Here is a 13,687-nt window from a genome sequence, read left to right as displayed (position 1 = left end):
ATCCTCACCGCCGTCCTTTTCTGGGCACCAGCTCTCAGAAAGGAGAAGACAGAGCTGAATGTTCAAGAAGAAAAGAAGGCTTGTTGTAACTTTTTTAAAGCAGATTAAGCTGTCTGAAACACAGAACCTAAAGGGATCCCATGACTGCATTAAGATGCTGAATTCTGGGGAGTGAGGATTTCCTGGTCTTTGGAGTTCCTTCTAAGTGCCCATGTCTCTAATGAACTGGATCTGTGACTAGCCCGGTTGCAGGCTATCTAATTAGAAGAGTTCATTCCTTAAATGGCTTTGCTCCTGGAATATTTTAAGTTCAGCCCAAATGGCTTTGATGTGCTAGTCCAGCCTTCACTCTACCCTGGTTGCCCTGCAACTGACTCCCTGGGTGGAGCCCTCAGCACATACCTTTTGGCTGAATTACAGAGATCAGAAAAGATAGTGAATTAAGAATCCAAAGTCACGCAGCCAATGTGGGTGATCTTGAGAAAGTCCCAGAGTGACTATCTGCCCAGACTTTTTTCATCTTTGAAACGGGGATAAATGCACCACCGTTGAAGACTTGTAAGAAAGAGTTAACTACTAGGTGATCTGGTGCTTTGAGAACTACGCTGTTGTAACCTGTAGATCATTGTGCCTCTTGGGGTTCTTCCAGCTTCCTTTACCAGCTCACTGATTGTGTCAGCTGACCATCCGGGCCTCACATTTTCCCTCCGCCTTATACGGAGTGAACCAACCTATAATCAGCCAGTCCAGCAGTGGAGTTTCGTGTCAGACTTTGCGGTACGTGCAACCAAAGACTTTCTCTGCTGCCATAAGATGATGCTGAACATTTCAGAGTGAAAATGCCTTCTCTCTCCTCAAAGGTCCGTGACTACTCGGGCACCTACACAGTAAAGTTGGTACCCTGCACCACCCCATCCAACCAGGAGTACCGTCTGCCGGTCACCTGCAACCCCAGAGAGCCTGTCACCTTTGACCTTGACATTCGATTCCAACAGGTACACCTCACAGAACTGTCAGGATAGAATCCATTTTGTTCAACGTCGTGATTCTCTTTAATCGATACATGCATCCTGGGGGCTGGAGAGATGGTTAGGAGCACTGGCTGCTCTTCCAGAGGTCCTGAACTCAACTCCTAGCAACAACTTGATAGCTGAAAACCATCTGTAATGGGATCTGATTCCCTCTTCTGCTATGCACGAAAACAGAGTAATCCTATACATTAAAATAAAAGGTTTTTTTTAAAAAAAAATGCATGCATCTTCACAAATGGGTGTCCCTTAATTCTCAAATATTGAGAGAAAAGGAAGTTATACAGGAAGGAATCAAAGGAGAGCAAAGGGGAGAGGGTTCCTCTCTCTATCTGTTGTTAGTTTCCAGCCTAAGAACCATAGTCTCAGTTCCTGTGAGAACTATTTATCTTGCTTTCTCTCTTGCTAGTTTGGAGATGTGACGATTTTCTGTAGACGTCTACACTGCCTCTTGTTCTTAGTCTTCAAGGAATATGAGAATTCACCTCTTAATACATTACTGGCCTAATTTGTATTTATAAAAGTCGAATGCCAGCCTTAGTCCAATAACTTATACTGTTAGCATCCTGATGACCATATAATACTTATCAACACTTTTCCTGTGAGCCACAATCAACCTTAGGTATGGGTAGAAGTGACGCTCGTTACTCCCACTCAAACGGAAAAGTGATTTAATGGCACCTGTCTTGTTTCTCAAAAGCATGATCAGAGCGGCAGCTCCAGAAGTTACTTTGGGTGGACAGTGAAAACTGAAGAAGGCAGGGTTCTGGATGGCCGTGTGAAGTGATGGTGTGCCTGTGAGCAGTGTGTGTGCGCTTGTATACATCAGATCCACAGATACAAAAAAAAAAAAAACCCGAAAATGTTTCTCCTTTGGTTTAGGTCAGCGATCCCGTGGCGACTGAGTTCAGCCTGAACACCCACATGTATCTGCTGTCTAAGAAGAATCTCTGGTTGTCTGATGGGTCCATGGGATTTGGGCAGGAAAGCGACGTTGCTTTTGCAGAAGGTAACACTCATTAGGTGAAAGAGTGGTTCTGTTGTCCTGTGTCCATGATGTTCTGTGGTCCTGTGTGTCTGAGATGTCCTGTGGTCCTGTGTGTCCATGATGTTCTGTGGTCCTGTGTCTCTGGGATGTCCTGCGGTCCTGTGTGTCCGTGATGTTCTGTGGTCCTGTGTCTCTGGGATGTCCTGTGGTCCTGTGTGTCTGGGATGTCCTGTGGTCCTGTGTGTCCATGATGTTCTGTGGTCCTGTGGGTCTGGAATGTTCTGTGGTCATGTGTGTGTGTGATGTTCTGTGGTCCTGTGTGTCTGGGATGTCCTGTGGTCCTGTGTCTCTGGGATGTCCTGTGGCCCTGTGTGTCTGGGATGTCCTGTGGTCCTGTGGGTCTGGGATATCCTGTGGTCCTGTGGGTCTGGGATGTCCTATGGTCCTGTGTGTCTGGGATGTTCTGTGGTCCTGTGGGTCTGAGATGTTCTGTGGCCCTGTGTATCTGGGATGTCTTATTATCTTGTGTGTCTAATTCCTGTTGTCCTTTGTATGTGTGATGTTCTGTTGTCCCTGTGTCTGTGATGTTCTTCATAGGAGGGAAATGTGCCTCATTGATAGGTGCTGTATACTCAGCTCCTAGCAAAATATATAGTGCAACCTAAGGGCTGCAGCCATAGCTGTGCAGATATAAGGTGCAATGCCAGGGGCTAAGTTGAACCCACCTTCAAAAGCAAATGAATTCAATTAGGCATATTACTGATAATTTCTTCTTTAGTGTTGGTTTGTATTCGTCAACATCTCACCAACTAAGCAAATCATGTAAACTGGAAAGGGATGCTATAAAATCAAATTATAAGTCAGACCTTGACATTCCTGTGGCTCCATAGTGCTTTGGTTCTCTGTGCTCAGTCAATGGGGTACCCTTGTCTGAGTCCCTAAGAGTAGTCCATATCCTGAGACAAACACAGAGCGTGTCAGTGTTCAGTGACGGGTTAGAACGCAAAGGGAACAATCAGTGTTGCTGTCGTGAATGGCTCGTGGTGTCATCACATATAACAGAATTACATTCCCGCCTCTGTTTTAGGGGATGTGATTTATGGCCGTGTCATGGTGGATCCTGTCCAGAACCTCGGTGACTCCTTCTACTGCAGCATTGAGAAGGTGTTCTTATGCACGGGGGATGATGGCTATGTGCCCAAGTACAGCCCAGCAAATGCGGAATATGGCTGCCTGGCTGATTCTCCTTCACTCTTACATAGATTCAAAATTGTGGTAAGTGTTTTGACCCAACGAACTGTCTCAAGTGTCAAGGATAAGCCTTCTTATCTTATTTTTTAAAACATTATCATTATTTTACTTAAATTACATAGTGACATTTTATGATGTTTCGTACTTGCCTAAAGATACAGGAGAGCTTTCTGTCCTTGCAAACTTGGCACTGTCTACAGACATAATTATCTTCCTTCTTGCTTCAAGGATAAGGCTCAGCCAGAGACACAAGCCACCAGCTTTGGAGATGTCCTGTTTAACGCCAAACTGGCAGTGGATGACCCTGAAGCTGTTCTCTTAGTGAATCAGCCTGGATCTGATGGTTTTAAAGTCGACTCAACACCACTCTTTCAGGTAGGTCTAGACATACAGGAGCTATGTAACTATAGGTAAGTGCTTAACACTTCTGTCTCAGGTACACCACAGAAAAACATGAAAATAAGGCAGGCATGCATATAGTAAATGGGAAGGATGAGACTGTTTGATGCAATACAAATTCTACCTATCTTATTAATGGATTATTAGAAGACTATTTAATGGAGGCTGGAGAGTGGCCCAGTGGTTAGGAGCACTGACTGGTCTTGCAAAAGACCTAGATTCAATTCCTACCGTGGCTCAGAACCATCTTTAACCCCAGCTCCAGACAATCCAATTCCCTCTTCGGTCCTCCTCGTGCCTGTGCCACAAAAACATACACGCAGTCAAAATATATCCATACATAGAAAATAAACATTAAAAGATCATGGTTTGTCCAGCACTTGGGAGGCAGAGGCAGGTGGATTTCTGAGTTCGAGGCCAGCCTGGTCTACAGAGTAAGTTCCAAGACAGCCAGGGCTACACAGAAACCCTGTCTCAAAAAAACAAAAAACAAAAAAACAAAACAAAAAATTCATGTTTTGGTTTGTTTGTTTGTTTGTTTGTTTTGTTTTTTGGGTTTTTTTGTTTGTTTGTTTTGAGGCAGCGTTTCTCTGTGTAGCCCTGGCTGTCCTGGAACTCACTCTGTAGACCAGGCTGGCCTTGAACTCACAGAGATCTGCCTGCCTCTGCCTCTCAAGTGCTGGGATTAAAGGTGTGTGCCACCACTGCTTGGCAATTTTTTTTTTTTTTTTTGGTTTTTTGTTTTTGTTTTTTTTAAGAGTGTGTAATAAAGATTCTTATTCAGCTTACAACAGATATCTGACAGTTGGGCAGTTGACTTCTCTTGTTCAACACTCCCTTCCTGTGTTTTTATGGCACATCTTTTTGGAGTAAGGTCTTATATGAATTGATAGAAAAGCAATCCTGAACAGGAAATAAATCTCCACTCTTGAAGATTACATAAACCAAGACCAAAAATCCTGACCCAGAAACAGAAGGTATAGAGACATGTAGAGAAGGTATAGAGAAGGTATAGAGAAGGTATAGGTAGTTATAGCATGCTTGATGGACAGGCTACACAGTCGAGAAATGTGCTTATGTCGTGATACACTGGCGCTCAAGTGTATTCTTTAGGGTTCTTTTTTTTTGGGGGGGGGGTTCAAGACAGGGTTTCTCTGAATAGCCCTGGCTGTCCTGGAACTCACTTTGTAGACCAGGCTGGCCTCGAACTCAGAAATCCGCCTCCCTCTGCCTCCCTAGTGCTGGGATTAAAGGCTTGTGCCACCACGCCCTCCTTCTTTAGGGTTCTTACCAAGAATTACCCAAACAGGATTTTATATATGCAGGGGGAATGTGTTATCTTTAACTCAACTTCAAGAAATAATGAGCATGGAGGGTATGGGGGGAGGGGGAGAGAAAGAGATATGTGCACATGAAAGTGGAGATCAGAGACACTTTGGCTTCTAGTCTCAGGAACTGTCCACCTTTTATTTGAGCCAAACCTTTCACTGCCCTGGACTCATGGAAAGGCCTGGCTATCTAGGGAGGAAGCCCCAAGGGTCCAATAACTTCCATATTCCTAGTCCTGGGACTACAAATGAGGGCCGTCATGCCCAACTTTTTCACTTAGGTTCTGGGGCTCAAACTCAGGCTCTCATGCTTGCAAGATTAGCACTTTACCAACTGAGTCATCGCCAACGAAGGGCCAGAAGGAAGCCTGTTTCTTCCTCTGAATCCTTTTTTTTTGTTGTTGTTTTTTTTTTTGTTTTGTTTTGTTTTTCGAGACAGGGTTTCTCTGTGTAGCCCTGGCTGTCCTGGAACTCACTTTGTAGACCAGGCTGGCCTCAAACTCAGAAATCCCCCTGCCTCTCAGAACTTCTCACTTCACCAAATCTTGAATACCACCCCCCAAATTATAAAAAGACCAATCCTTTTCCAGGCTTTGGAAAAGCTTACAAACTGATTTGCCAGTGTGTGTGTGTGTGTGTGTGTGTGTGTGTGTGTGTGTGTGTGTGTGTGTGTGTGTGTTGGCATGTACCTTCCCCCCCACCCCCACCCCCGGCACTCAGGAGGAAGAGGCTAACAGATCTCCATGAGTTCCTTGGTCAACCAGGTCTACACAATGAACACTCACAGATCCCCTCAAGGCTATATGTGAGACTCTGTCCCACAAAAGAAACAAACAAAAACCTGACTTCCCATTCCCTGTGGGCTTTCATGCAAATAAGTATGACGCAGATGGGCTAAGGCTCAGAGGGTTTGAGCTCTGGTTCTGCTTTTAGCACTAACCAGGTAAAAGAGACGGAGCAAAACATCAAACTGTGTGGTCCCATCAACTTACTTTTTCAATTAGTAAGATAGACTGGGAGAGCAAAAGGACTGTAGTGTTCTCTGTGACTGCAAATACAGTACCTGGTCACCTAAGAGTGATACGGGATGCTCTGAGGGCATATGCCACACAGCACCTGCCTAGCATGTATAAGAGCCTGAGATTGAGCCCCCAAACCAAAAAATAAAATGGAGTATGGGGGCTACACCGAGTGTATTATGGAGTTGGCTTTATACAAACCTGTCACATAAGAGTGTGATGTAGATTAATTCACAGACAAAATGGTCGTTTATCATGACCTCTGTCACAGATTTCTTCTGCAGATAATCTCGAGTTGGGTGCACACTGAATTTAACTTCCTAAACCTGGGGTTCTGTTTCCTAGGTTGCCTTGGGCCGAGAGTGGTACATACACACAATCTATACGGTAAAGTCTAAGGACAACACCCATCGAGGCATTGGCAAGAGGAGCCTGGAGTACCAGTATCACTCAGTGGTGCATCATGGACCACCCCAGGCAACCACCAAGAGCTGGAAGAAGAGAGCAGTCAGGAGCACGCCCTCCCTCGCAGGGGAAATCGGTGCTGAGAACAACCGGGGAACAAATATCCAACATATCTCCCTGAACCGCCATGGCAAGAGGCAGGTCCCCCACGGAAGAATTCCTCCTGACGGCATCCTGCCCTGGGAGCTCAATAGTCCCAGCTCTGAAGTGAGCCTTGTCACTGTCCTGGGAGGCCTCACCGTGGGCTTGCTCACAGTCTGCCTGGCTGTGGCTGCCGCCGTCATGTGCAGGAACCGGAGCATCAAGGGCAAGGATACTCCAAAGGGCTCTGGAAGCACTGAGCCCATGATGTCCCCGCAGAGCCACTACAACGACAGCTCGGAGGTGTGATGACCTTCTCTTCCGTGTGCCTCAGAAGACGGGGCAGGACCCCCGACTGCTTGGGAGCAGCAGCAGAGAACTGAGAACTTTCTGTGACAAAGGTGCTAAGAGCTCCTGACTGTATTAAAAGATTTTGATTTGAACTCTATTGCGCCGTACATGCATCAAAGGACAAATTCAGGCCACATCTTTCCTGCTGCCCAGAAGGCATCCAGGATGCTTAGAGCCTTGGTGGGCGGGCAGGGGAGGTGCTTCTTGTATTAGACAGCGGGTAAGATGAACCAGCTCCGAGGTGCTCAAAGGTGCTCAAGGACGCTCTGGGAAGTCTGAGAGGAGCTAGCTATCACTCTATTTTGTTAGCGTGAAATTTGAAGGTGCTGTTATCTTTGTTTATTCTTTGTTTAACTGGACTGTTTGAATTGGTAGGCCCGACGCGTGACACACACTCAGAAATGACAAGTTGTCTAATCCGTGAAGACAACATGAAGTCATGACCAGGGCTAGCTCTACCCACGAATCTACCCACCTCTTATTGTTGGGAAAACATAGAAGGAATGACTAGAAAAAAAAGGAAAATTTGTTTGGATCTGAATTGCTTCTCATTTCCCTCAGACCTCCTTTGTCTCACTTGCTTATTTAACATTCACTTAAACCAAAGAATATATTAATTCTGGAAACGGATTATTTAAGAGACTAATGTCTTCGGGATATATTTGCAGCCAGGCTATCATTAATCGGCCTCACTGATAACCCAGCCTTGGTGTGAAGCAAGAGAGTTGTAGACGTGCCGGCAGAGGCACCGTAGAGTTAGATTTGCCACAGGACAAGGTTCTCAAGAACTGAGCCTAGATGTTTACAGTATTGAACCCATGCAGAGTGAGAAACAGCTTTACCAATGGTGAAGGGTGAGAGTGGTATTTATTAACATGCTTTGGACAACCAGAATGCCTCTTGGGCGTGCTTTCTAGAACAGTGATGGCAAATGAGATTAGTCTTAGAGGAACGGCCGCACGACACCATCTGGAGCTTATATCAGCCACAGGAAATTGTATTAGGCTAAGATCTGCTCTAAATAATGGGAATCTCTCTAGACATGTCACTCCAGAAATTGTCTTGGAGGTGGCCATGGCTGTCAATCACTCTCTTCAGTGATCCAGGAAGAGAACATCTCTGTCTGGCCTCCCCCAGTTCAGCAAGCCGGTGCTATGAGGTTGCCCTCTGGGACCTTGTCTGTGTTCTGTCACTTTGATCATTCACTGTGTAAAAGCCTCTTCAGAAGAGTATGTTAGAAATTCTGTTTAGGAACACTTCAGCAGAGTGAAGTGTTTTAGGCCATTTCCTAAAACCCAGTGAATACATTTATACCAAAATGAATGCCTTCACCTAGCCCTCAAAGGCTGCATGAAGCCCCTCACGCTTCAGCCACACCCTGGCCAAGCTGAACCATCCTGGTAGAATGGAGATACTCAGAAGCAAACATCTCAGGTCATTCCTGTATGTCAGTGCGTATCAACCTGTATATCAGCCTGTGAGTGCCAGCCTGTCTATCAGTGGGTGCCTGTGAGTACCAACCATCTCTTGACTGAGAAAGGGAAGCTGCACTGGTCCTGAAGGAGATATGTCTGTTGCCTGCTTCCCTCTCCATCCAGTGTCTTTCAAGAGATGAGAAAGACTGTAGCACCCTTCTGTTGGGGAGCTTAGCAAGTCCTATCTATAGCACACGTGTCCCCCAGGGGACTCACAGGGGCAGAAAGCTTTGTCAGCCCAGGGGTCCATTTATCAGATGGAGTGGTTCATTATCATCCTTTCTTTGTTTTACCTCCAGCAGACCCTTAGCTCCACGTTTGGCTACCTCAGAATTTGGGAATGACCATGTTGCCAACAGTGTAGGGACTTTCACTGCTTAGCTTTCAGTTCATCTTCTGAAGATAGAGCAATTGTTCTCAACTGGCTTGCTGTTTCTAGTGGTTGAGCACTTCCAAGCCTGACTGCCCTGTGGCCTTCAGCTCAGGAAGTGAATGTAGCAACGAATGGCACATTATCATATACTGTGGCCAGGATGCGTCTATACCAAACCTCACTCGGCTGTGCATTGTTCTATTGAAGCTATTGTCTATAAGTTAGATAGTATATTAAGTACAAAAATAAGCCTACCCTCCTGCAATAGGAAATGTCAGTATTCTTTCTCTCTCTCTCCCATTTCTTCTTCCTCCTCTTACTGGTATTTTTTTTCATAATTTTAAAAGTATCTATTTACTAAATATGTGGCTTAAAATACAGTAATCATTTTAAAAGTCTTTTCAATAAGAAAAAAAATGTTTTTTAAATAAAGTAAGTCTTTTGTTTTCAGTATTTTGGTTTTTTTTAATATTATGATATTTTGAGAACAAATACTCGAAGTAATTTCCCATAGAAAATAGGCAGTCAACTACAGTTCTTGACTTCCTCCAAACCTCCTGATAAAGACCAACATTTGGTTGATATTAAAAGCCAAAATAAATGTTACCAACAGTGGCCCTCCTAAGCATACAAGCAACAAAACATTAAAACCCATGAATAACAGGACTGGAGCAATGGCTTCACAGGAAAATATACACAATACAGTGTTCAGTACTGGGGATGGTACCTACGACTCACACATACACGGTGGGTGGCACTACCTCGGATCTACAGGATCTACAGTACAACCCTTTCTTTTTTTTTTTTTTTTTTTTTTTGGTTTTTCAAGACAGGGTTTCTCTGTATAGACCTGGCTGTCCTGGAACTCACTTTGTAGACCAGGCTGGCCTCGAACTCAGAAATCCGCCTGCCTCTGCCTCCCGAGTGCTGGGATTAAAGGTGTGCACCACCACGCCAGGCAGTACAACCCTTTCTTAAGGTTTTGGCTTGATACTGTTTAGCCCAGACTGGCTGTGAACTTGCTCTTTTGCTCTGACTGGCCTTGAACTTTCAGTCTTCCTGCCTCAGTCTCCCACATAGGGAGGGTCACAGCCCCCACCAGCACTGTCCTCTTAATCATCCATTCTGACTAACGGCTAGACACCAGGCCACTCACCCTGCCCTCAGGCAGCTGATAATCAAGTAAGACTGTCTTTGGAGGGAGGTGAACAGAGCCTCTTCTAGACAAGCAAACAGGGCCATGTGTGTATCTATCTGTGTCCCACAATGAAATTTCTTAGAACATTAGCATTAGATTCCACTCTTTTTTTTTTAACCTCAAAGCAAGCCTAATATGACGTCTGCTGCCCTCCCCCCTCCCTGCCCCCACAGCCTGGCATTTGTAAGGACTCTGTATGCTCAGAATCAAGGAAGCCACCTTACTATAAACTCTTTCCCAGCACGACAGTTTCAAAGTTAACATTTAAACCCACGTAAAGGCAGGCATGGTGACTCACACCTTCAATCTCAGCACTCAGGAGGCAGAAGCAAAGGGATCTTTATGAGTTTAAGGCCAGCCAGGTCTCCATTGTGAATTCCAGGATAGCCAGGGTGTGTGGACAGCTACTGTCTCAAAAATAACATTAAAATAAAATTTAATATGAATATGGCTGGCTGTGATGATGCATGCCCTTAACCTTAATGCCAGGACTGGGGAGGCAGAGGCAGGTGGGTCTGCAGAGTGGATTTCAGGTCAGCCAGAGTAATAGAGAGACTCTCTCAAGACCAAATCAAACAGTGAACGTTTTCTCACACTTCCGTGCTGGGAGTCCAACTGTTTCTGGGAGGGGGATTATGGAAGTGACAATCTGGGGATTAAATGCAGAATCATAGTTTGCATTAAAAAAAAACACATTTATTTGTTCTTCATGAACAACATATTCCCCAGTCTCCCCCTCCTCTCGTACCCATCCTCCATCCTTGCAACCTCCAACAGAGGAAAAAAATTCTCCTCGTGGAAGCTGTCAGTGTGTCTCCTGGTCTACCCTTTTGTTTACATTTCCTTGCTTGCAAATGGGCACTGCAAGGACTCCTTTCACTGGCACAAGGCCTCTGGCTTCTGCTACACTATCAGTATTGGACCCTCACTGGGACTCCTCTTGGATATCCTGTTGTTGCTCTGAATCATGGAGATCCTGTAGGTTTGGATCCGTAGGACCAGGTCCTTAATGTACTCCAGCAGTTCATGGATGGGGTAGATGTTGGGAACGGCCAATTCATTCATGCCCCCGATCTGGACCTGAGAGGTATTTAAGCTGGTCAGCCCTCCAGCTCTCACGCTCTCCAGACTCAGGACCAACTCACCTACAACGCCCACATCTAGGGCCAGCTCTACTGTGCTGCCCAGAATAGGTGCAGAGCCTGCTCTCTATAACACTGAGGGGCAGGGCCAGCTCTCCTGCTACCGTGATCCCAGAACCAACTCTCCCACCCTCTTCTCTGCTTCCTACTGGCATACATGTGGCACAGAAGCCACATCTGCAGTGTCCCTAGGGACAACCATAGTTTGACTTTAAAGAGTTTGAACATTTATTTTGAGAATATGTACTTAATGTTGGTATGGAAACCAGTTCAGCCATTTGATAGGGAAAAGAGAGAGAAGGTTTGTCGCTTTACAGATGGGAAATCCTTCGAACTGTGTGACCTAGAAAGAGACCACTGGAGCATCTTTTCACATTCCTTCCTCTTTCTAATCCTGACAGCATCCAGGAGGTAAAGAACACAAGAGTTCTCACCAGGCTACTACAAACGAATGGGGCACAATACCTTACCAGCACTCATCTATGTGTAATTTGGAAGAAAACTGTGACTACCGCTATTACAATACTCACAAATGCTTGCACACATATAAAAAAATAATCTCGACTCTGGATAGACAATGTGCTACTTGCATAGTTCACGTGGAAATAACACAGGTGATTTTCAAGATTAACACAAAGGTCATTTGTGAAAACCCATTGTGGGTATTTGTTTAAAGGTTAATTTATTTCCTTGAGTCATTTTCCTAGAATTGATCCTAATACTGCATAGTAATGGCAGACATTTCAAGACAGGGGTATCAGTTCACAGACAACCTGGTGTTGAGTGGCTACTTCCACTTTGATAAGACATTTAAAGTAGGAGATCTTTTCCTTCCTTTACCACCAAAAGACCATAAAGGAGTCAGAGAGCAAAAGAATTGATCCCCTAACAAAAGTTGGTGAAATGACGCTGCCTGTTGTGAATCTCTTGTTTGCTGAAGAGCTGAGCTCTCTCCGTTCTTCCTGTCATGGAGTGCACTGCCGCAGACCCTTTTGGTCCCTGTCTGCACAGAACAGGTCTCTGGTTGCAGATGGATAAGGAGTCGGAGAATGAATGACAGAAGAATCACAGGAGAGATTGTGTAGAATCTGAATGTATTGTCACAAAGTGAACACCAGTCTTATATAATACAGAAAACAAAGGGGTAGGGTGTCACAGCAGGCAAAGTACATTGAAGTTACCTGACACAAAACAAAGGAATGACTTCAAAAGAACTTATAGGAACCAGGTAATATTTACAGTAAAGTAAAACAGCTCTGCTTAGGATCAGCTAATGACAAGTAAGGATTTCACACCCTAGTCACAATTTGTGCTACTCTTTTGAGCCATGTGAAAGCTAGCACCAGGGGGTTCTGCTCTAGCAGACCTTCTCATGAATAATGCAATACCACAACCCCCCCTATTTCCTAGGCCTTGATAAATTCTTGTATGAGTGTAACTTGGCTGTTCTTTTAAGTATCTGTGGAGAATCTCCATTTGTCAAAAGAATTCACCAACTCGCTTCTAACATGCAATGTAGCCTGTTATACCTGGCTGTGGCGAAGATCCCTGTCTCAGTGGGATTCCATAACTCTTTCATGGTAAACCTACCTATTAGCTAGGCCATTGTATATTCCCTTGTTTGGGTGAGACTGGCTCTTGCCCTAAGTAATCACTCTGCAGACTAGCCCTGAGCTATTCTAGCTCCATTCTTTGCAATGCCTAATTATTTTCACCATCTCTACTAGAAGTAAATTTGAATGTTACTGAATAGGTAACATTCTCACTGAATTCCTACTGAATTCCAAGCTCATCGGCTTCAAGCTTTTTCTAGGATGTTGGAACACTGGTGGAGGCTTACCTATGTCAGAATTCAATCTTAAAAGGCACTTATAAGGATCCATACACCAGACTAACTCGGGGATAGGGTATGAGTATACGTGTTATGAGAATGCCTGGTTCCAGGAGGTTGAGTTTCCTTGAAACTCCCTGCCTTGTGAGTGCTTCTGAAAGACCCACAATGTGAGGACTCCCCCACATTCTGACTCAGGAGAGGCAACACCCCAAATCACTCACAAGAAACGGTCTTGCTGCAAACTGCAAGAGGATTTTTATTCAAGAGCACTCTCGGGCCCACGGTCATACACCACGCAGGGGTAGAGGACCGTGGCACCCCAAGTAGCTGGGTAAGGGGGTATTTAAAGGAAGAAACCACAACTCAAGGAAGTGGGGAGGGCATTGTTGGAAAATACCAAAGATACCAGTTAAGAGTCTCAAGGAAATGCAAAGTCACAAGAGTCACAAGGAATACCTGGTAATTGTTCCGGTTATCTCTCAAGACAGTTTTTAAGAGCCCCTAACAATAGCACATTTGCATAACGGGTTCCGGCATTGGTCAGGGTGACTTTCTTTAAACAAACACTCCCTGAACCCAGGAAGCGGGTGGGTGGAGGAATGTCGCTATCTGTTTTATGATTAGCATACCTTGGAGCATTAAGTCACAGAGGTCACATTCTCAAGCCTGGGCCTAAAGGCCTAGAATTTTGTTTTTACGTTATACTTTCACTTCCAGGCTTCTCGGCCTGCCAAGCAGACTTCACTGGAGTGTGC

At 45.0% G+C, this 13,687-nt stretch overlaps 1 protein-coding gene and 1 pseudogene across 1 annotated transcript in view; one reads left to right on the top strand and one right to left on the bottom strand.

Annotated features, from left to right (window-relative positions):
* Positions 1 to 9,200, top strand: part of Frem2 (FRAS1 related extracellular matrix 2) — a 143,768-nt gene extending 134,568 nt beyond the window's left edge. The window contains exons 19-24 of the mRNA XM_021158004.2: positions 650 to 777; positions 861 to 995; positions 1,911 to 2,037; positions 3,104 to 3,291; positions 3,496 to 3,642; positions 6,359 to 9,200. Of these exons, the coding sequence (XP_021013663.1) occupies positions 650 to 777; positions 861 to 995; positions 1,911 to 2,037; positions 3,104 to 3,291; positions 3,496 to 3,642; positions 6,359 to 6,868 (1,235 nt within the window). The 3' untranslated portion in view covers positions 6,869 to 9,200. The remainder of the gene's footprint in view (positions 1 to 649; positions 778 to 860; positions 996 to 1,910; positions 2,038 to 3,103; positions 3,292 to 3,495; positions 3,643 to 6,358) is intronic.
* Positions 9,201 to 11,172: 1,972 nt separating this feature from the next.
* Positions 11,173 to 11,297, bottom strand: LOC115030789 (annotated as a pseudogene).
* Between the last annotated feature and the right edge of the window lie 2,390 nt (positions 11,298 to 13,687).

Source organism: Mus caroli, chromosome 3 (assembly GCF_900094665.2).
Source record: "Mus caroli chromosome 3, CAROLI_EIJ_v1.1, whole genome shotgun sequence".
Classification (NCBI taxonomy): domain Eukaryota; kingdom Metazoa; phylum Chordata; class Mammalia; order Rodentia; family Muridae; genus Mus; species Mus caroli.
The sequence above is the reverse complement of the archived record's forward strand: the minus strand, read 5'-3'. Positions and strand labels throughout refer to the sequence as shown.